The sequence below is a fragment of the Aulonocara sp. 'chitande type north' Nkhata Bay genome, linkage group LG4 (genome assembly GCF_057382095.1).
Source record: "Aulonocara sp. 'chitande type north' Nkhata Bay isolate Kocher_YH1m ecotype deep benthic linkage group LG4, A_spYH_male_GT1.1, whole genome shotgun sequence".
Classification (NCBI taxonomy): domain Eukaryota; kingdom Metazoa; phylum Chordata; class Actinopteri; order Cichliformes; family Cichlidae; genus Aulonocara; species Aulonocara sp. 'chitande type north' Nkhata Bay.
The window spans coordinates 3060065-3082404 of NC_141347.1; the positions used below are offsets into that span (position 1 = coordinate 3060065).

General features: G+C 42.1%; 2 protein-coding genes and 1 long non-coding RNA gene across 3 annotated transcripts; 1 reads left to right on the plus strand and 2 right to left on the minus strand.

The window, feature by feature from the left end:
- Positions 1-1703: 1703 nt before the first annotated feature.
- Positions 1704-10207, minus strand: nags (N-acetylglutamate synthase). Its single transcript, XM_086287951.1, has 8 exons — positions 9511-10207; positions 8744-9024; positions 6789-7002; positions 6507-6687; positions 6302-6341; positions 4338-4469; positions 3166-3348; positions 1704-2920 (listed from the first exon to the last, which is right to left on the minus strand). The coding sequence occupies exons 1-8, from the start codon at positions 9883-9885 to the stop codon at positions 2743-2745; spliced, it is 1584 nt and encodes a 527-aa protein (XP_086144077.1). The 5' UTR covers positions 9886-10207; the 3' UTR covers positions 1704-2742.
- On the plus strand, positions 9016-22150 carry LOC147331745 (uncharacterized). The gene is made up of 3 exons (XR_015128721.1): positions 9016-10149; positions 14495-15760; positions 21588-22150. It is a non-coding gene; the product is annotated as an uncharacterized LOC147331745 (long non-coding RNA).
- On the minus strand, positions 17389-19161 carry LOC147331746 (uncharacterized). Its single transcript, XM_086290434.1, has one exon. The coding sequence runs from the start codon at positions 19159-19161 to the stop codon at positions 17389-17391; it is 1773 nt and encodes a 590-aa protein (XP_086146560.1).
- Positions 22151-22340: the final 190 nt, after the last annotated feature.

Below are 22340 nucleotides of genomic sequence, written 5' to 3' on the forward strand. Positions count from 1 at the left end.
AGATTGGCCTATAATTAGCTAAGACTGCTGGGTCTAGAGATGGCTTTTTGAGTAAAGGTTTAACTACAGCCAGCTTGAAGGCCTGTGGTACATAGCCGATTATTAGAGATAGGTTGATCATATTTAAGATCGAAGAATTAATTAATGGCAGGACTTCTTTGAGCAGTTTTGTAGGAATGGGGTCTAAAAGACACGTTGATGGTTTGGAGGAAGTAATTATTGAAGTTAACTCAGAAAGATCAATTGGAGAAAAAGAGTCTAACTTAATATCAATGGTACTAAGAGTAGCTGTAGATAATATTACATCTGTGGGATGATTATTGGTAATTTTTTCTCTAATGATAAAAATTTTATTTGTGAAGAAGTTCATGAAGTCATTACTAGTTAACGTTAAAGGGATGGTTGGCTCAAAAGAGCTCTGACTTTTTGTCAGCCTGGCTACAGTGCTGAAGAGAAACCTAGGGTTGTTCTTATTTTCTTCAATCAGTGATGAATAGTAAGATGTTCTGGCTTTGCGGAGGGCTTTCTTATAAAGCAGCAAACTATTTCTCCAGGCTAAATGATGATCCTCTAGATTTGTGACACGCCATTTCCTCTCCAGATTACGAGTCATCTGCTTTAGGGTACGTGTTTCAGAATTATACCACGGAGTCAGGTACTTCTGATTTGAGGCCTTAGTTTTCACAGGAGCTACAGTATCCAGAGTCGTACGTAGTGAGGAGGTGAAATTATTAACAAGATAATCGACCTCTGTTGGGGTAGCGTTCAGATAGCTGCTTTGCTCTGTGTTGGTACAGGGCAGGTGGAGTACTGGTTTGGGCTGGTATCATCAAAGATGAGCTTGTGCGGCCTTTTCGGGTTGAGGATGGAGTCAAGCTCAACTCCCAGTCCTACTGCCAGTTTCTGGAAGACACCTTCTTCAAGCAGTGGTACAGGAAGAAGTCTGCATCCTTCAAGAAAAACATGATTTTCATGCAGGACAATGCTCCATCACACGCGTCCAAGTACTCCACAGCGTGGCTGGCAAGAAAGGGTATAAAAGAAGAAAAACTAATGACATGGCCTCCTTGTTCACCTGATCTGAACCCCATTGAGAACCTGTGGTCCATCATCAAATGTGAGATTTACAAGGAGGGAAAACAGTACACCTCTCTGAACAGTGTCTGGGAGGCTGTGGTTGCTGCTGCACGCAATGTTGATGGTGAACAGATCAAAACACTGACAGAATCCATGGATGGCAGGCTTTTGAGTGTCCTTGCAAAGAAAGGTGGCTATATTGGTCGCTGATTTGTTTTTGTTTGGTTTTTGAATGTCAGAAATGTATATTTGTGAATGTGGAGATGTTATATTGGTTTCACTGGTAAAAATAAATAATTGAAATGGGTATATATTTGTTTTTTGTTAAGTTGCCTAATAATTATGCACAGTAATAGTCACCTGCACACACAGATATCCCCCTAAAATAGCTAAAACTAAAAACAAACTAAAAACTACTTCCACAAACATTCAGCTTTGATATTAATGAGTTTTTTGGGTTCATTGAGAACATGGTTGTTGTTCAATAATAAAATTATTCCTCAAAAATACAACTTGCCTAATAATTCTGCACTCCCTGTAGATGTGCTTCTGTTCATTAATTGGATAGTGTTTTTCATGGGGCACTAAGATTCATCACCAACTGTGGTCCCCATACATATGACTGTGTACTCTAAAGTCATTTGGACATATTTATGTATTTGATGACTCGATCACAGGAATGTGTTTATTAATAAAATCATGTTGGTCCCCAGAAATTACATTTGGCATGAGCCAAATGGTCTGAACTTCAACACCGCCTTTATTACTGTGCTGTCAGATATATCAGCAGTTTTTAAAAGTGCTGAACTTGTTAGCTACACAGCACTGGCAGTGTTTCAGAGTCCACTCTGGACATCAGGGGTTGGTTTCAAGTAAAGTAGCCCCCTGTGTGTAGATGTCCGTATGCCTTAGCAAAGTGGAAAACCTGAGCTTCATGTCTCTAGAATGATTTAGATTGTGGCCATATTTCTTTTTAAAAAGAGGATTCTTTATATTTTGTTAAAACACTGTGGTGTTTTCCACACAGTTTAGTTGAGCAGGCTACCATGCTATGTTAACTGATGCCCGAGTGTATTTGGTGACTCACTTCACATTTTAATTAATTAATTTATGTGTCCAAGAAAAATGATTATTTTACTAGTGGATAATTTCTTTCACTCTTGTCTTTGGAAGAGCTGCAGCTGTTCCTGTCTCACATTTCCCATATCAGCAGGCCAGTTTGCTGCCTCTTCAGGTCATCTTGCAGTGCAGCTGGTGTGAACTGGAAAACAACTCTAATCAGAACTTACAGCAGATGATAACCTGGTTCATTCAGTTCATCATCACGTGGTCAAGCTGACAGTGACTGCAGAACTGGGTGGGGACTACAATGAGCAGCACAAAATGAGAAAGCGAAACAATGAGCTGCTCCATGTGTGGTGTGGACCCAGCTTTGAATGGATACACATACATACACATTTCCCTGTAAGTGAGAAAAGCTGCACTAATAAAGTCTTCACATAACTTTAGGTTCTGGTTTCAAGGTGTAGAAAAACTGAGAACACCGTGTTTGATGGTGCAGAGTTGAACAAAATGAAATTCCAGGCCCTTAGACCTAAAAGTTTTAATGTTCACAATTTTTCAAGGTTGAAGAGCTACATAGTGAACTGCTGGGAAGCAGGTGAGTCAGGATCCTGCAGCAGGTGGAGGAGGCTGCTGGGAGGAGGTGGGAGCACTGTGGAATGAATCAGGAAGGCTCTTGGCGTACTCCACCAGCTCGTATGAATCTCTGATGTCCGTCAGGCCAAACCAGAACACAGTCCACATACCATTAACAAAGCTGCCATCACAATGCTTAAAATACCTGATGGAAAGAGAGAGAACACATGTCAAACAAACAAAATATTCTCTTGAAATGGTCAACGAAAAGACTGGACTAAAAATGAGTGAAAAAGCAGCCAATAAGGAGCAAGACTTTAGCACATTGCATCATCATCACATTGTCATCTTTTTTTTCTGCAGTCTTTAACATATATTTAGATGTTTGTTCATAGTGTGGTTCATGTAATGTAAATGCCAGTGTGAAAGTCTAAAAAGCTCACGTCTTACCAGGGGTTGATTTTGTTGGTGGCTCTAGACCTCCAGAAGAGTTTACCCAGGTCCTGTCTGATACACTCCCACAGGATGTGGCTGGTGCCCTGGCCCTGCTTACTGCTGCTCACCACAAACTTGTCGAGGTAGGGAGTGCCGCTGTTCACCGGCTCCATGGTGATGATAGCTGCTGCGCTGTACCTGGAAGGACACAGATGTCCAACAGCTGACATTCTCACAGTCGGTGATGCTGATAACTATTTCAAACCATATTTGGACATATATAAACTGACTGACTAATTTTCTGCTTTACCTTGAACATGTAAATATAACTAAAACAACAAAATTCATTGTAAATTGAAAAAAATAAAGTAAAAGATAACAAGTTGCCATGGAAATCTCTATTCACTATATACATATATACACACAATAACACATAAAGAAATATAGCTTTACAAAACCAAACAAAACCAAACATTTATACATTGCATTTTCCACACTGTGATTAATACCTCTACAAGATTGAAAAAATATTTCAATTTTAACTGTAACTAAAGTACATCCTAAGTACAAGAACTGTAAAGTGACTTTTGAATGAATTTTCTCATTTTCAGAATGAGCAATTACTTATATCAAACCATTTTCTAAATTTTGCTCATTTCAGAAGTCACACCCAAGATATTTGTGTCATCAGCAAATAAAACAAATATTAAACAATCTGACATTTTGCATAAATCATTGATAAACATAATAAATAATTGTGGCCCCAAGACGAATCCCTGTGGTACACCACACACAATGTCCAAACGTTCCGATTTATACTCTCCCATTTTCACAAGGTCTGGTTCCCACTCCCCGTCATCCTAATAATATTTCATGGTTAATCGTATCAAATGTGTTGTTAAGATTAAGAAATACCCCAGCCATGAATTTCTTATTGTATTTTGTCATTGTCTCGTCAATTTGTCATTTCTTCTATGAGACCTGTTAACACTCATGTTGTAGACTGGCTTGTTCTAAATCCGTACTGATTGTAAAGAGTAGTTTGCGCTTGTCAGTGATTTTTTTCCTGTCTGACAGTGAAAATCATTTTTGAGAATTGTAGTAGAAGGGAAAAAGACCTGGAATTAATGAAGTGGTGTTTTTTACCTTCGGTCTGGGTATTCTTTCATTTGAATAGTTGCACTCACCCTTCAGAAAGGTAGATGGAGTGGAGTCGGCCTTTCAGAGAGTCAATGTAGCATTTCTTCAGAGTTTTCTCAAACGACTTGTTGATGAGCGCCAGCAAACAATCCACATCAATTCCATCTAGAGAGTTATACCTACACACACACACACACACACACACACACACACACACACACACACACACACACACACATACATACATACATACACACATATATATATATATATATATATATATATATATATATATATATATACACACACACATACATATACAGGGAGTGCAGAATTATTAGGCAAATGAGTATTTTGTCCACATCATCCTCTTCATGCATGTTGTCTTACTCCAAGCTGTATAGGCTCGAAAGCCTACTACCAATTAAGCATATTAGGTGATGTGCATCTCTGTAATGAGAAGGGGTGTGGTCTAATGACATCAACACCCTATATCAGGTGAGCATAATTATTAGGCAACGTCCTTTCCTTTGGCAAAATGGGTCAAAAGAAGGACTTGACAGGCACAGAAAAGTCAAAAATAGTGAGATATCTTGCAGAGGGATGCAGCAGTCTCAAAATTGCAAAGCTTCTGAAGCGTGACCATCGAACAATCAAGCGTTTCATTCAAAATAGTCAACAGGGTCGCAAGAAGCGTGTGGAAAAACCAAGGCGCAAAATAACTGCCCATGAACTGAGAAAAGTCAAGCGTGCAGCTGCCAAGATGCCTCTTGCCACCAGTTTGGCCATATTTCAGAGCTGCAACATCACTGGAGTGCCCAAAAGCACAAGGTGTGCAATACTCAGAGACATGGCCAAGGTAAGAAAGGCTGAAAGACGACCACCACTTAACAAGACACACAAGCTGAAACGTCAAGACTGGGCCAAGAAATATCTCAAGACTGGTTTTTCTAAGGTTTTATGGACTGATGAAATGAGAGTGAGTCTTGATGGGCCAGATGGATGGGCCCGTGGCTGGATTGGTAAAGGGCAGAGAGCTCCAGTCCCACTCAGACGCCAGCAAGGTGGAGGTGGAGTACTGGTTTGGGCTGGTATCATCAAAGATGAGCTTGTGGGGCCTTTTCGGGTTGAGGATGGAGTCAAGCTTAACTCCCAGTCCTACTGCCAGTTTCTGGAAGACACCTTCTTCAAGCAGTGGTACAGGAAGAAGTCTGCATCCTTCAAGAAAAACATGATTTTCATGCAGGACAATGCTCCATCACACGCGTCCAAGTACTCCACAGCGTGGCTGGCAAGAAAGGGTATAAAAGAAGAAAAACTAATGACATGGCCACCTTGTTCACCTGATCTGAACCCCATTGAGAACCTGTGGTCCATCATCAAATGTGAGATTTACAAGGAGGGAAAACAGTACACCTCTCTGAACAGTGTCTGGGAGGCTGTGGTTGCTGCTGCACGCAATGTTGATGGTGAACAGATCAAAACACTGACAGAATCCATGGATGGCAGGCTTTTGAGTGTCCTTGCAAAGAAAGGTGGCTATATTGGTCGCTGATTTGTTTTTGTTTTGTTTTTGAATGTCAGAAATGTATATTTGTGAATGTGGAGATGTTATATTGGTGTCACTGGTAAAAATAAATCATTGAAATGGGTATATATTTGTTTTTTGTTAAGTTGCCTAATAATTATGCACAGTAATAGTCACCTGCACACACAGATATCCCCCTAAAATAGCTAAAACTAAAAACAAACTAAAAACTACTTCCACAAACATTCAGCTTTGATATTAATGAGTTTTTTGGGTTCATTGAGAACATGGTTGTTGTTCAATAATAAAATTATTCCTCAAAAATACAACTTGCCTAATAATTCTGCACTCCCTGTATAGCAGTGTATTCTTTTTTATGCTGGTACATGTGTGGAGGTAAAAGTAATGTCTTGTTTGGGGTTAATGTTGGATTATGACCTGGTTTGAATTCATACTGGCGGAGTTTGTGTAATATCTACTGACCGGTGTATGGGGTCTCCATTTTTAAAAAGCGTTCCAGACCCTGAGAAACAGAACAGACAAAAAAACTTATGTTAAAATCTTTTGAGGTGGTCGCCAAAACAACCTTCACACACATACAAATATGGTGCCTCTCAAAACAGGTGTGTCTCCATACATGGCTGCATGTGTACATGTGGCACCCACAGAAGTCAGTCGGTTGTCTCACCTCTGTGGCTGAACAGTTCGGTCAGCAACGTGTCTGCCGATGTGATCACAGCAGAGGACTCAGCTGGCAACTGATTGAGAAGTCTGGCTATGGCGGTCGCTCTTTGGCGTTCTGGTGCGCTTAACCAAGTCGCAGTGGACAGGCGAGGTAAGTCAGCAGGCAGCGACACTGTACCTAGCACCTGCACCAAGATAGAAAGCATATAAATGATTTATATAAATATAAATGATTAAAAAATTAAGACAATAATAGCAGAGTCAGCGTGGGAGCCAGATGTTGTGCCTTTTGTTCTTGGCTTCGCAGGCCCCCGAAGTTGTTCAGGAACATGACTTTGTGTGGATGCAGGGTTCGGGATATTGCCGCCGTCACCTCTGTCGGGTCCAACATTACCGAGCAACCTTGCGCGTCCCTGCCTACCGGACAAACCAGTGGGATTGCCCCACAGTTCAGACTCCACTGGAGAAGGTTGGTATCCATAGCAATGGATGGAGGCGCACTGCAAGGAGAGGGAAAGAAGAAGAGTAAGGGCCTAACCTCATGAGCACCTAGAACTAGGGCAGGGCATATGGCCAAAAATATTTATCACAATATACATTTGAAAATTTGCGATAGCAATATAACTAACGATATAATTGACGCGAGACATAATACTGTAATACTCCACAACTTTATTAATGCAAAAAAAACCCACACACATCAATGTATTTTAATTTAAACAAGCCACACAAAATTTAAAAAGTGGTTATACACACACATTAATGAAATATTAAGTTGAAGCACAGTATTCCACGAGGCTCCTGCCTACAGTAGCCGTATGCTCTGACAATCCATTAAGCGGTGCGGGGTCGTAGGTTAGCAAAGTCGTGCTAAAAGATTTTTGTACAGATTGCTGATGTCAATGTCGATTTTTCAGAAAATCAAAGGATTTTAAGAGTGCCTCATTTTCCAAAAAACACGGAATTAACGACGGCCCGCTAGCATGCTCTACCAAAAATTGTGCTTTGTTGTGTATCTGATGAACGAAAGCCAAACCAGTTCCACACCAGTGAAGTTGCAGCATTTTTACAAACCAATTCTGGTTCATCCGTTTCACTCAACGATCCGCTTTCACCCGTCTCATTCTCCGTCGCCGCCGTGCTTTTCCGCCATGTGCGTACGAAAACAAAGGCACTGGGCATGCGCGTTTTACCCATATTCTATCGTGATATTTCATTTTCTTATCATTGCCCATCATTATACTGGTATTACCGTGAACGGTATGATATGGCCCAGCCTTACTAAGAACTGTCTAAACCAGGGTGTGAAACATAAGGCCCAAAGGGAAAATGTGAAAGAGGACATTGCCTTATGACTTTATACTGTGTTCTCACCGCTTTTACAGTTTTTCTCTATTGATGAAGACCTCCCCCACTGCCATTCACTCACCCACACTAATCATTAAAAGCATACTTGTATTTAAAATATATTTATAATGAGAACCTTTAAAAATCACATTTTAAAATAACCGTTAGCCAAATGGCTGGTCTCTGGGAGTTTAAGTGATTAATCATTAGGAAACTGATGGTTAAATAACAAGGTAAAAGTGCAACTGGTTGTAGAGTACAGTTGCACGATGGGTCGATCGTGGCTCAAGAGTTGGGAGTTCGCCTTGTAATCGGAAGGTTGCCGGTTCGAGCCCCGGCTCCAACAGTCTCGGTCATTGTGTCCTTGGGCAAGACACTTCACCCGTTGCCTACTGGTGGTGGTCAGAGGGCCCGGTGGCGCCAGTGTCCGGCAGCCTCGCCTCTGTCAGTGCGCCCCAGGGTGGCTGTGGCTACAATGTAGCTGCCATCACCAGTGTGTGAATGGGTGGATGACTGGATATGTAAAGCGCTTTGGGGTCCTTAGGGACTAGTAAAGCGCTATATAAATACAGGCCATTTACCATTTACAGGCACCCTGTACATAGTGTTGCAGGTACAAAAACCGTAGCCTGGACTAAATCACAGTATTTGACACCTTAAGAATAAGAGCTGGCTAATTAATAACTATAGCAGATATAATGATTTATTATTTCCATTAAATAATTGATAAAACAGGTGCATAGATTAATTGCATAAACAGTGATTATAGCCAATGACTTACAGATAATTTACCTACTTCATTGATATCTGAACAGTAAAATAAATACTGAAGTTAAATTCACAATTTATAAGCAAGAGTTCCCTTAGATTGAACTGGTATCTCTCAGTTCTCACCTGCTTCCCTGCGGTGCTTCATGCAGAAGTAGGAGTGACTCTGCAGAGAAGAATGGCAGGACGCTGGCAGTGTGCTGCTGCAGCGCCTCAGTCAGCTGCTGGCACCGATTCACTAGTCCTTTCATGCACTCAGACCCAAACATTGCTTTGGCAAGCCCTGTCTCCAGGTGATCTGACCAGCCCATAACCACCACAGGCTTCATATCCATCCGCTGCAGGAAGGACAGGCCAAAAGCCAGGCTCTGAACCATCTCCCTGCTGTCAAACACTGATCTGTCCACCTGGTGCAAAATGAAAAACACGGTGTTTGAGTATTAGAGTCTAGAATTTAATCCAGTTGGCTGACACGGGATCTGCTTCAGTCTAATAAGAATAGGTTTTTTACAGAGCTATCAGTTTTTTGTTGATTATTTAAGTACATGCTTATATTTTTGGCTGTATTTATTCATTTTTTGTTTAGGTAGTGTACTAGAATTTTTTTTTTTTTTTTAAACCACCTGATTTCTGTTTTTTCTTTGAGAAAGAGAGAAAGTTCATGAAACTGTGTATACTGTAGTGTATACTGAGTATGGACTAACTGCCAGGTAAGAACTATGCAGGTACAAACTCTATGTATTTGTCTTCAGTTTATTTAATTTGATAATTATCTTTAATTTAATCACGTATCATTGGTGATTTCTTTCCTCGTTATGGAGTTCATGTCCACAAACATGAAACCTATTCTAATATCTTTGTTTGTTTTTGTCTTTTGGTGAGTAAAACTTTACCTCCAGAACAGCAAAGGCGGGAGAATGAGCCGAAGTCGCTTTCTGGAACTGGGTCAACCAGTACCGAGCCTCCCGGGGATCTCCACCAACTTCACTGAGGAAAGCTTTCACGTCCCGGTAAATCAGATTCAGGTTGGTCTTCGCGTGTCGTCCACCGGTGGAGAAATACCCCAGGTGCTCCTGCTGGGCCAGCGCCGCGGGGTTTCCTTCGGTACCGGCCGCGTTGCAGCTCGCCATGCGGTGCTGCCGGCTCAGCATTTTCCGCTGACGCTGGCTGGAGCTCCGCGTCAGGACCGGGGAGGACGGACCCGATAGGTACTTTCTTGCTATTACCATGGCCCGGCATCCATGAGAACCCCTGTTCACTTTCGACATGTTGACAGTCGTAATTTGACGGTGGCGGTAACGGCTGGAGCTGAGCGGCACCGGAAGCTCAGCCAAATTTCACTCACCGCGCTGTGGTTGCTGAGTCGACACTTCTCAGATTGCATCAGACCCCAACACGCGGTGGAGTTGCTGGGATGCTTTCCACTGACATTTATCCGCTGTGGGTCATGAAAGGCTCACTGTCACAGAGTTCAGCTGGTCCGCTGGCTATTCCATACAGCCAGAAATCGGTGTAATTGTGTGAGATTAAAGGTACAGTAATCCTCGTTATGTCCTCCCACCGTCATACTCCTTTCCTCCTCTGGGGTCAAAAATGATTTCAGGACAAGTACAGACATTCTTTCCTTAGTAGAAGTACAGATTCCTGACTTTTAAAAAAATACTTAAGTTAAAGTTCAAGCACTGAAATGCACTTAGAGTGAGAAAGTAAAATTTGCTCTTTAACCCTTGTATGGTGTTCGGGTCTGTGAGACCCGTTTTCAGTTTTTCTCAAAAGAAAAATTAAACAATGAATTATTTTTTCAATCTGAAATTCATTGGCTTTGGCTTATTTTCTGTGAAGAACATAAATCCGAACTAATTTTCAATGACCTCATACTGTACCTCCCCCCACGCATTTACATTACACACAAGGTGTTCGGGTCCACTGGACCCAGGTCTAATAAAAGTGTTGAAAGTGTAGGTCCTGTGTTCCCACACTCTGTCTTCCTCCTTTCTGGTGCTGCTGATAGTGTTTTCTTCCCCTCCTGCTCCCGCACAAAGTTGCAACATTGTTGAAAATTCAACTATCAACACCGTCTGCTCTGACATTCCCACACATTTTACCCTCTTTCTTGAGGGATCCAAATTTTATTTTCTCATACCCTGTCCCACCTGCAAATTAGGGGCATAATACTATAAATAAGACTTTGCCAGTGTGGTTCTTTATCACAACTGATCAAGATGGCAAAAGATTATCTGCTGCGAGGGCCGTCCAATTGATTTTGGAAGAGAGAGAGGCTTCGGATGATGATGTTGACAAAGAGGTTTCAGAATATTTCACATTTCTGAGTCTGACAGTGACTTTGAAGAAGAGGATGAGGTTGAGCACCATTTAGTAACAAAACGAAGACGAGTACCCCATCTGCTGCCAGCTCCAGGACCAGAACAAGCCCACCAGACAGCAAGTGAAGAAATATGGATGTCAATAACTGGTGAAATTGAATGGTCTTCTTGCCAAGAAATGAGCCACCCTGCAGAGCTGTTACTGTGATAAGCCAGGGCCAACACGGCTGACAGTTACTCATGTGCAGGACATCAAGTCTTCATTTTAGCTTTTCATCCCAGATTCCATCCAGAAAATTATTCTGGATTGCAGTAATCTAGAAGGAAGGTGTGTTTTTGGAGAGAGGTGGAAGGAGATGGACCAAATTCATCTAAGAACCCCAAAGGCCTACTTTGGGGTTCTTATCCTTGCAGGAGTTTTGAGGTCCAAAGGGGAATCCACAGAATCCCTGTGGGATGCAGAAACCGGCACGAACCTTTCCGTGCATCAGTGTCTCTGGAAAACCTCCACAAAATTTCCAGGATTATCCGTTTTGATAACCGAGACGACAGACCAGCTCGGCGGCAGAGAGACAAGCTAGCTGCCATCAGGACAGTGTGGGATTTAAGTGTGTGCACCACCTCCCCCTGTTTTACATCCCTGGGCCTAATGTCACCATTGATGAGCAGCTGATCCCATTTAGTTGTGAAACATATTGCTTCACGTGTAAATGTGTTGTCTTTCCACTCACTCCACTTGATTACAACTGATTTATTTTTTTATAACATTTTATAAAAAAAAAACAAAAACAAAAAAAAAACGAGAAGCACATTCATTCATAAATGTGATCTAACAAAGGTAAAGGGAAAAAATAACCATGTTTGCTGTTCATATGGCTTGTAATTGGGATGAAGTAAACATCTGTTGAGTAATTTAACATAAAATTGTTTGATAGTGTTAATTTGGAAAGCCAAAACTCTAGCGGGTCCACCAGACACTGGCTGAGTAACAAAAATATGAACACCACACAAGGGTTAAAGGACATTTAGAATAGAATAGAATGCCTTTATTGTCACTATACAGTTGTACAATGAGATACAGAGCATCTCCTACTCAGTGTAAACATGCTGGGGGGGTACAGTTCTGCAGCGCTATGTACATATGGACAGTATTTACATAGGGAAAACATATATATATATAAAATGTACAATATACAAGCCGTAAGTAATATGTAATAAATAGTGTTATGTATATACAGTTGAGTTGTTGCACATAGAATTGGTATTGCACAGTGGTGGTCCATAGAGGAATTGGGAAGTGGGGGGCTGTGTTATCTGTGCATGTGTGAGTTCAGGGTGGTTATCGCTTTGGGGAAGAAACTGTTTTTGAGTCTGTCGGTTTTTGTGTTGATGCACCTGTAGCGCTTCCCTGAGGGAAGCAGGCTGAACATGTTGAAGCCAGGGTGGGAGCTGTCCTTGATAATGTTTGCTGCTCTGCTGAGGCAGCAGGAGGAATAAATGTCCATCAGGGAGGGGAGAGGGCAGCCGATGAACTTTTGTGCTGTCTTGACCACACTCTGAAGCCTCGCTCTATCTGCTTTGGTGCAGCTGCCGTACCATACCGTGATGCAGTAGGTTAGCAGGCTCTCAATGGACGAGCGGTAGAAGGTCAGCAGCAGGTTGGAGTTCAGCTTGTACTTCCTGAGGACTCTCAGGAAGTGCAGCCGCTGTTGGGCCTTCTTGATGACCGCTGAGATGTTTCCTGTCCAGGAGATGTCAGCAGAGATGAGGACACCAAGGAACCGGAAAGTGTGGACCCTCTCCACACACTCCTCGTTGATGTAGAGGGGGGCCAAGTCGGTGCTGTGTCTCCTGAAGTCAACAATGAGCTCTTTGGTTTTCTTAGTGTTCAGTGCCAGGTTGTTTTCTGAACACCATGCTGCCAGCTTCAGGACTTCCTCTCTGTACTCTGCCTCGTCTCCCTTCGAGATGAGTCCGACTACCGTGGTGTCATCAGCAAACTTGATGATGAGAGTGTTGTTGTGGGTCGAACTGCAGTCATGGGTGTAGAGAGAATACAAGAGGGGGCTCAGCACACAGCCCTGTGGGGAGCCGGTGCTCAGTGTGCGAGTGGAGGAGAGATGAGGGCCGAGTCTTACAGTCTGGGGCCAGTTTGTGAGGAAATCCTTTATCCAGGCACATGTGAGAGGAGGGAGGCCAAGAGTGACCAGTTTGGTGATGAGGATGTCCGGGATGATTGTATTAAAGGCTGAGCTGTAGTCCACAAAGAGCATTCGGACGTAGCTTTGCCGCTGCTCTAGGTGACTCAGCACAGCGTGGAGGGCTGTGGCGATGGCGTCTTCGCCATTTATACCAGCTCTTCATGCAAATGTAACTGAATCGTGTGTTATATTAACATAATACAGTTTGGAGTGTGTGTGTGAATGGGTGGATGACTGGATATGTAAAGCGCTTTGCGGTCCTTAGGGACTAGTAAAGCGCTATATAAATACAGGCCATTTACCATAATACAAAAATATTAGTAGTGAATGAGAAAACAAATGTTATTCTTATCGAAATTCTAATTCTAATGAATTTACTCAGCTTGAATCTGAACTATTTTCAGTTGCCTACATTGTAGAGGGTAAATCCAGCTCCAGGTGGGGGAATCCTAAGATCCTTTGTAGCAGTTCACCAGTATACTGTTTACTCTCTTTATACGAGACCTATACATCTGGTATAAAGGTGGAATTCAGTGCTAGCTCGATGGTGAAGTACTGCCATCACAACTTCTAAACACCTGCACAACTTCCCTTTAACTGAAGAGCTATTAATGACCAGCCTGTTTTGAAAATGTAAGGAGTACAAAGTACTGATGCTTGTATAAAAATGGAAAGAGAAAAAGTAAAACCTTGTCAGAAAAATAAATACTCAATGAAGAATACCTGAGAATCCTACTAAAGAACAGTAATGAATTATTTATGCATTGTTATGTCCCACCTTTGGACATCAACAATTATTTTGTCGCGTTTTTCCGTGAAGTCAAGCTAAATATCAAAGGGATTCCATTGGTAAAGGTTTATGGTTTAAAGACTGCATGAAAAACAGCAGTCTCAGCTAGCTTTGCACAAAATAGCTGGTAGAAAGGTCCTCCAAAGAGCTGCAAAGAGTACATTTCATTTTTAGTACAACTTTTACTGTAGTATTTTTCAAAACTAGTATCTGTACATGTCTGTACTTTTGCCACCTCTGGAATTCAGTAAAATATATGCAGATGGTACATTGAGTTATCATGGCTGATTTGCAGCCCCAAGACAGTATAAATGTGAAATTTGCTGAGTGAATCTAACTAATATTATCAACTTACATTTAAATTGATGTCTGCTACCTTGATGTAACCTCACTTTGACCACATAGCCTGCTCTGCACCAGTCCATGGTGCATTATGCACTACTGTACACTTCACCACAATACTGCAAACTAACCTGTGCTAAACTGTCTTCATTTTGGTCGACAGGACATTTCAACATGTCAGAAAACATAACATATACTATATGTTCTATATCATCCACAGATCCAGCCTATTCCAGATACCATAGGGTAAGAGGTAGGACACCCTGGACAGGCACCAATCTCACACAAGGCTAATTAGAACAATACATATAAAATGTAACTTGCAGTTTTTGTCACCTACCAAAATATCACTGACTAAGCAATCCTTAATTGTCTTCCTAAGATACTGAGACTCCGTACAATGCACTAATCTGCCCATCATGTGTCGTAATTACCCATTAATTGAAAGTAAATGGAGTCGTTCTTATACAGCTCTTCTACTCTACTTAAGTACTCAAAGTGCTTTATGTAACATGTGTTATTCACCCAGGTTTTTCTGTCTAACATTTACTGTTCAGTGGATGCATCAGAGAACCATTTGAGGTTCAGTATCTTGCCCAAAAACACTTTGGCACGCAGACTGGAGCAGCCAGGGATCAAACCACTAAGCTTCTGATTAGTAAATGGCCTCCTATACCTACTGAGCTACAGCCATCCTACTGTCTGGACTATCAGATTGTTATGGCGCTATTTAACCTCTAGCCATGTTGTATCTTAACCAACAATGTAGCATGTGCAATAGATTCTAGACATGCTTGCCTTGTTACAGTACAACAATAATGACTCTCGCTCTATGTTTTTCCACTTTTAATGGCTTAGTCTTTTCAAACTATTTCAGCCTGAAATATAAATATCAAAAATTAATTATAGTTTTTTGCTTTTAACACCTTAAAGAAGAAGGACTCCAGCTGAGGTGGTGCAGAGGCCAGTTCTTCTCTCTCTGTCTGAGCAAGTCACACTGCCCTCACAATTGCTGGTTGGAGGGGCTTGCAGCTGATTTGGATACGTTTTTGACCTGTAAACCATCCAAAATGAGCATGCCTACATAAGCCTGCAGTTCCTCTGTGTCCACATAAGCCGCTGAACGTGGTGCAGGTTTGTCATGGCCACAATTTGCTCCAGGATTTGGGGTCCTGGAATCAAACCTGTGGCAGCTGGGATGTAGCAGAGCAAATTTTTTTTCTCTTTAGGTCACGAGCAGTTGTCTAAGCATTTCACTGCATATCGTACTGTGTATGACTGTGTACGTGACAAATAAAAAAATGTGAATTTGAATTTGCAGTCTTTGTGACCAAAATATGGTAATCCCCATGGAAAAGTCCATCCTGTCACTGGAGTTGCACCAGCTGGTCTGTTTCTTCCTCTGAGGCGGACATGGAGGAAGCCTCAGAGTCCACAGAGGAGGATTAGGCACCATCTTCACACTCATAGTGCACAATCATCAAAGGTGAAGATTACACACATGTACACCCATGTGCACACACTCACACACCATTATTCTACACTAATGGTTTCAGTTTCAGTTTTATTTGTCATATGCAAGTTAGCACAGGGTCAACATTGCAATGAAATGTGTTTGACGAGCAGCAGTCACTCAGCAGCATGATACAGTAGAAGAAAATATAATAAAAGAAAAGAAAATAGTAAAGAAAATAGAAAAATAGTAAGGAGCAAATATTAGAGAGACATGGTAAAAGAGAAAAGATGACTAAATATATATGTATCTATAAATATAAATATATGTACACTAGTGATTAAATAAGAAAATCTTGAAAAGAAATATGACGGGAGGGCAGATGGGATACTGCACAGGAATGAGCAGCAGAAAATTACAATATTGCACTTTTAAATATAAATATCAATGACAATAAAGTGGAGTGACCAGTGCAGATTAAACAGAGTACTTGTGAAGCTGCAGGGTAGCTTCTGAGTGCTGTGTTGTGTGTGTTTAAGTGTTGTGGTTGAGGTGTCTTATGGCTTGGTGGTAAAAACTGTTTTTGAGTCTTATAGTCCGAGCAGACAGGCTCCTGTAACGTCTGCCAGATGGTAACAAGGAGAAGAGCTGATGTGCTGGGTGGCTGTGGTCCTTGATGATGCTGTGTGCTTTACGGAGGCATCGCTGGAGATAAATGTCCTGAATGGCAGGAAGCCTCGTGCCAGTGATGTGCTCTGCTGCCTTCACCACCCTCTGTAGTGATTTACGGCTGCTGGCAGAGCAGCTTCCGTACCAAACTGTGATGCAGCTCGTCAGCAAGCTCTCGATTGCACACCTGTAAAAATTTGAGGTGATGTTGGAGTTCATGCCAAACTTCCTCAGCCTCCTCAGGAAGTAAAGCCACTGGCGAGCTTTCCTGATAGCAGCGTCTGTGTGAAGGGTCCAGGAGAAGTCCTCAGTGATGTTGATTCCAAGGAACTTGAAGCTGCTGACCCTTTCGACCTTGACACCGTTGATGTGGATGGTCTGGTGTTCTCTGACTGGTCGTTTCCGGTAGTCCACTATCATCTCTCTAGTTTTGCTGATGTTGAGAGTCAAGTTATTTTCCAGGCACCACTCGTACAGCGCCATCACCTCCTCTCTATAGGCCGTCTCATCATTGCCTGTGATGAGACGGCCTATGATGGTTGTGTCATCCGCAAACTTGATGATGATGTTGGACTCGTGTTTAGCAACACAGTCGTGTGTGAGCAGGGAATATAGGAGGGGGCTAAGCACACAACCCTGTGGCGTACCTGTGTTCAGGATGAGTGATGAGGAGGTGTGCTTACCAACTCTCACCACCTGGGGCCTGTTTGTGAGGAAGTTTAGAATCCATCTGCAGATCGGTGTTCCCAGCCCAAGGTCGACGAGCTTCATGGCAAGTTTTGAGGGGATGATGGTGTTAAATGCCGAGCTGTAGTCGATGAAGAGCATCCTTGCATATGCATTCCCTTTCTCCAGGTGAGTGAGGGTGGTGTGCGTTGCCAGGGCGATGGCATCCTCCGTGGCTCTGTTTGTCCGATAGGCAAACTGAAGAGGGTCCAGTGTGTCAGGGAGGGAGGAGCAGATGTGACCTTTGACCAGCCGCTCCAGGCACTTCATGATGTCAGTGCAACAGGATGGTAGTCATTCAGACAGGAGACCACTGATTTTTTGGGAACAGGAATGATGGTGGATGCTTTGAAGGACGTGGGGACCACTGACTGCCTCAGGGAGAGGTTGAAGATGTTGGTGAACACCTCTGCCAGCTGGTCGGCACACACTCTGAGTAGCCGGCCTGGGATGCCGTCTGGTCCTGGAGCTTTGTGAGGATTTACCTTTTTAAAAGTCCATCTCACAGCTTCTGTTTTCAGAGTTAGAGTTGCAGCCTCACTGTCCTCCTGAGGGTAGAGGATCTGCTCTCTGTTGTCTGCGTCAAAACGAGCATAGAAGTTGTTGAGCTCATCTGCAAGAGATGCAGCGGGCTGAACACTGCCTGTGTTGACCTTCTTGTAGTCAGTGATGCAGTGCAGTCCATTCCACAGTCGCCTGGTGTCAAAGCTGTGGTAGCTGGACTCCATTTTGTCCCTGTAGTCCTTTCTGGCCTTTTTTATGGACTTTCGGAGGTCGTACCTGGCTGCTTTATATGCATCAGCATCCCCGGAGTTAAAGGCAGAGGTCCGCACTTTTAGCTTGGCGCGAACGTCTTTATTTACCCAGGGTTTCTGATTTGGATATATGCAGACAGGGGTTTTTGTGATGGTATCATCCATGCACTTTCCAATATATCCAATGACAGAGTCTGTGAGTTCATTGATGTTGCCATCAGCTGCATCCACAAATATCTGCCAGTCAGTTGTGTCAAAGCAGTCCTGCAGGACCTCCTCAGCCTCACTGTCCCGTTTGTAAATAACCCTGGAAGCTGGTTTTTCCTGTTTCAGTCTTTGTCTGTATGCAGGCAGCAGCAGTATGGAACAATGGTCTGCCTTACCAAAAGCTGGGTGGGGGAGGTGTTTGTAGCACTCTTTGAATGGAGTGTAACAATGGTCCAGTGTTTGATCACCTCTTGTGGGGAAGGAGATGTGCTGATAGTATTTGGGGAGAACCTTCTTCATGTTGGCTCTGTTGAAGTCTCCCAACACAATAAAGGCAGCTTCTGGATTTTTGTTCTCAAGTCCAATAATGATGTCATACAGTTCGTCCATAGCTTTAGCTTTATCAGCATGTGGGGGAATGTAAACAGCTGAGAGGAGAACTGAGCTGATCTCCCTCGGGAGGTAAAAAGGCCTGACTTTAATGGTCAGCAGCTCGAGGCTCTGAGAGCAGTAAGTTTTTAAGATACACACATCTCTAGCCCACAACGAGTTAACCATAAGGCACACCCCTCCTCCCCTTTTCTTGCCTGAGTCCTTCGTTCGGTCTCCCCGGTAAACAGTGAATCCATCCGGCGTGATGGCGCAGTCGGGGACGCTGGGCTCCAGCCATGTCTCTGTGAAGGCCAGAACACAGCAGTTCCTGGTGTCTTGTTGGTGTTTAATCCGTGCACGCAGCTCGTCAAGTTTGTTGTCCAGAGACTGGAGATTCGCGAGCAGTATGCTGGGCAGAGGTGGCTTGCTGTTTCTCTGTCGCGTTCGGCACAAAACTCCGGCGCGTTTCCCCCTCTTTGTTTTCCCTCGACGTCGCGCAAGTAAAGAAAGGATCCCAGGCAGCAGAGTGTCCACGGAGTCGAAACCCGCTGTAAAGTCCGAACTGGCTGACGAACGTAGCTCCAGAAGCGTTTGTCTGTCATACCGAGTGTATGATCGCGCTGTGCGCACAGAAATCGAAAGCAGTACAAAATAAATAATAACATTTTTGCTGAGATGACTGGGAGCTCTTGTCGGTGCAGCCATCTTACGCCGCAACCGGAAGTACCTAATGGCAGCACACACTTGCCATTTTATTTCAGTAGCACCCTTGCAAAAAACAGAAAAAAGTTTGAAATTTTGCTGCATGCTTTGAATGGTAGAAAGTAGCGCCTCCTGGTGGACAAATATAAAAATAAAGATTTTTTTCCCAATTATTTACACAGTTACTTGTACTTCAGACACAATGACTGCAACATGTAACTGATGCACCATCCCCTGAACCAATTCTGCTAAACCACAAGGGCAATTCCTGCTGTACACTCAAATAGCAGTTTTAAAACGCGCTTTTGTCAAAACACTACACATAAGCCTCTGCAATTGGCAGAATTTTCATGAAGAAAACCTCTTGTTTTCGCAAGAAACACTCTCATTCAAAGTTGTAAAGTCAGTTGCCCTATTTTGCATGCTAACTCATCACATTGCTAAACACCTTTCACACATAATTGCAATTAAGAAATCAGAGCTTTATAAAAGGGCAACAGGTTAGCTCTTCTGTTTTGGAGCAATGGACGGCAATGTTGGAAAAAGAGGCAGAGCCAGAGGAGTGAGAGTAAGAGGAGGAGGATGGGGAGGATGAAGATGACGAAGACCAAAGAAAGTAATCTCTGAGGAGAGATACATACACAGTAGTGTTTTGTAACCCAACTCTTTAGCAACAGTGTGGTTGATGTCTTTGAGTACTATGAGCAGGAGCTACAGCATCCACCAGTATCCAGTTTAGTTCTTGTGCTCAAATGATGTGGTATGTGATGTCCTAAACAGCCACAACCTATCTAGAAAGGCTATAAAGCAACCATAATGCCTGCAAGTAAACTCCATATGAGGCTGTATAAAAAGAAGCAGTCACTTTTTTGTGGCCCTGAGTACAAGAAAAAGAGTTACATGTGCCTATCTATAGTTTCATTGCTTGCTACAGAAGTTTTATAGGCATCTATTAAGACCTGCCCCTGTGTCACTTTATTCTGAACGACAAACTCAGTCAGGGCTGCTTCCAGATGTTCTTCTCTGCAAGCACAGCAGAGGAAGGTTATAAAGTATGACAATTTCAAGGGACCTGTAGCCATTTCCTATTAAGGCAGCTCACATCTGCCATGGTTGTTGGGTCTGGTATGAAAGTTTTGCATTCACAGTTATATTTTTAAGTTTGGGTTTCTGTTCAGGTTTCATTTTCTCCAGTTTATCCAGGTCGCAGGGGCAGCATTGTTTTCTGGTCATACTGGTGACAATTTAAACTGAAAACTTCCAACATGAATTACTCACTACATGAAACTTGTCACTGATTTTCAGTTCAGTTCATGTGTAATTTGTCTTACCGCTGCCTTTTTGCTCTGTTTCCTTTCCTTAAGAATGAGTTCCCCCTACCATCGCAAACATTTCGGAGAGGTTTTTGTGAACAGTTCATGGATTAGGGTTAGGGTTTTGCTTGATATGTTTTTCTTAAGGAAATAACTTTCAAATACTGGTCGTCTACTCTAGATATTTTTATGAAAATATTCAAATTTTGCCTGGCATGTCAAGTCTCTGCATGGTTTGGACCTGTGTTTTTGCACTTGCTGTGTAAAAACATGGGTCTAATATCATTGTCACTCAGTTTTAGCTTTTACTTTCACTTGCTGGTTAGTTTCTGGCACAGAAACCCTGGAAGGACCACTGCACAGAGGATAGAAAAGAGGATAGCAACCAAATTTATATCATATATAATTTTTTTTATTATTATTTTACTAGTTTTTGAACACAGCACATATTTGTGGTTGCTTTGCTTTGGTTTGATATCATTTAAAGTACTTCTGTTTGTGTTTTGTGTCTCTTAATAGACCTTTGTTGGCTTTAAAAGATTAGAATAGAATAGAATAGAATAGAATAGAATAGAATAGAATAGTCCTTTAATTTTCCCATAAAGTGAAATTTGGTTGTAACAACAGCAAGAAAAACACATATAAAAAAACTGTACACAGGACACAGAACAGAAACAGAAACAAATGTTTATCTATTTACATCATGGACGATAGTTACCAAAAACAGAGTACTGTACAGTAATTAAAATTAAATTAAATTAAATACAGATAATAGCCACAGTAGGAGTTTGCAAAGGTCCTACTAACTTTTGCATCCTCAGTTCTGACTCTGCTATTCCTGAGATGCCTTCACTGCCCCCACAAACCATAATAGTACAAAGACCTGCCAAAGTCATACTGACGACTGGGATAAATGACTTTGCCAGCACTTCCAACTCTTTTCCAAGTGTTTGTGGCTTAAAAATGTGCTGACTCTTCTTAGTTTTAGTTTACACATTTTATGCACTTCAGCGCGGCTGCTAAATGTGTTTAAAACTCTTCCTGGTTTTCATTCTTTGATGAACGATGACATCATTCTTCTGTCTCTGTTTCTTCCCTATCTCTGTCTGTCATCAGGCTAGAAGACTACATCTGCCCTGGTTGCCTTCAGGCATTAACACACGCTGCGCACACAAGCACAGTGTGGGCAGTGCAGAGGTGCACGTACTGTATAATCTTCAGGAAGTGATTAGGGGGTGTGAGATCAAAGGTTTTGTATGAGGGGAAAACATTCCTTCCTCTGTCCCCCCTCAGGGTGAAGGATGGACAGTTTCCTCATGTGTAACTCTTCTAGTTCTTCTACACAACGGACACCAAAACATCTTTTTAAAAAGGTCCGGATTTAAACATTGTTTTTAAAATGTGCTTGTTTTTGTTAAAAAATGTTGCTTGGAAACATTTTTTTTAACAGATAACATAATTTGATAGGGAACAGTCATTAAATTGCTACAAATAAACATTGTTGTTATAATATAGTGTCTTTGTAGCAGTTGGAAAGGGTAAAAAAGGAAATAAATATGTGTATTACAAGACTGTATTCAAGTATTAATATACTTGTATTTTAAGTGGGCAGTTCTGCCTCCTTCATGCTTCCCTTATAACAATTCATAGGAACATTGTGTGACTGAATGCAGCTTATATGCAGTATTACATTTTCTTACTTTTTTAGAGTATAGACGTTGTACTGAATAGTTGAAATTTGTAAATAAAAAAACTATAAAATGCCATAAAATACAGTTATATTAAATGCTAAATATCAGACTTTTATATTTCCCTTTATATCTTTCTTTTTATTTTAAAATCTTCTATAATATGGGGACTATGCAGCTA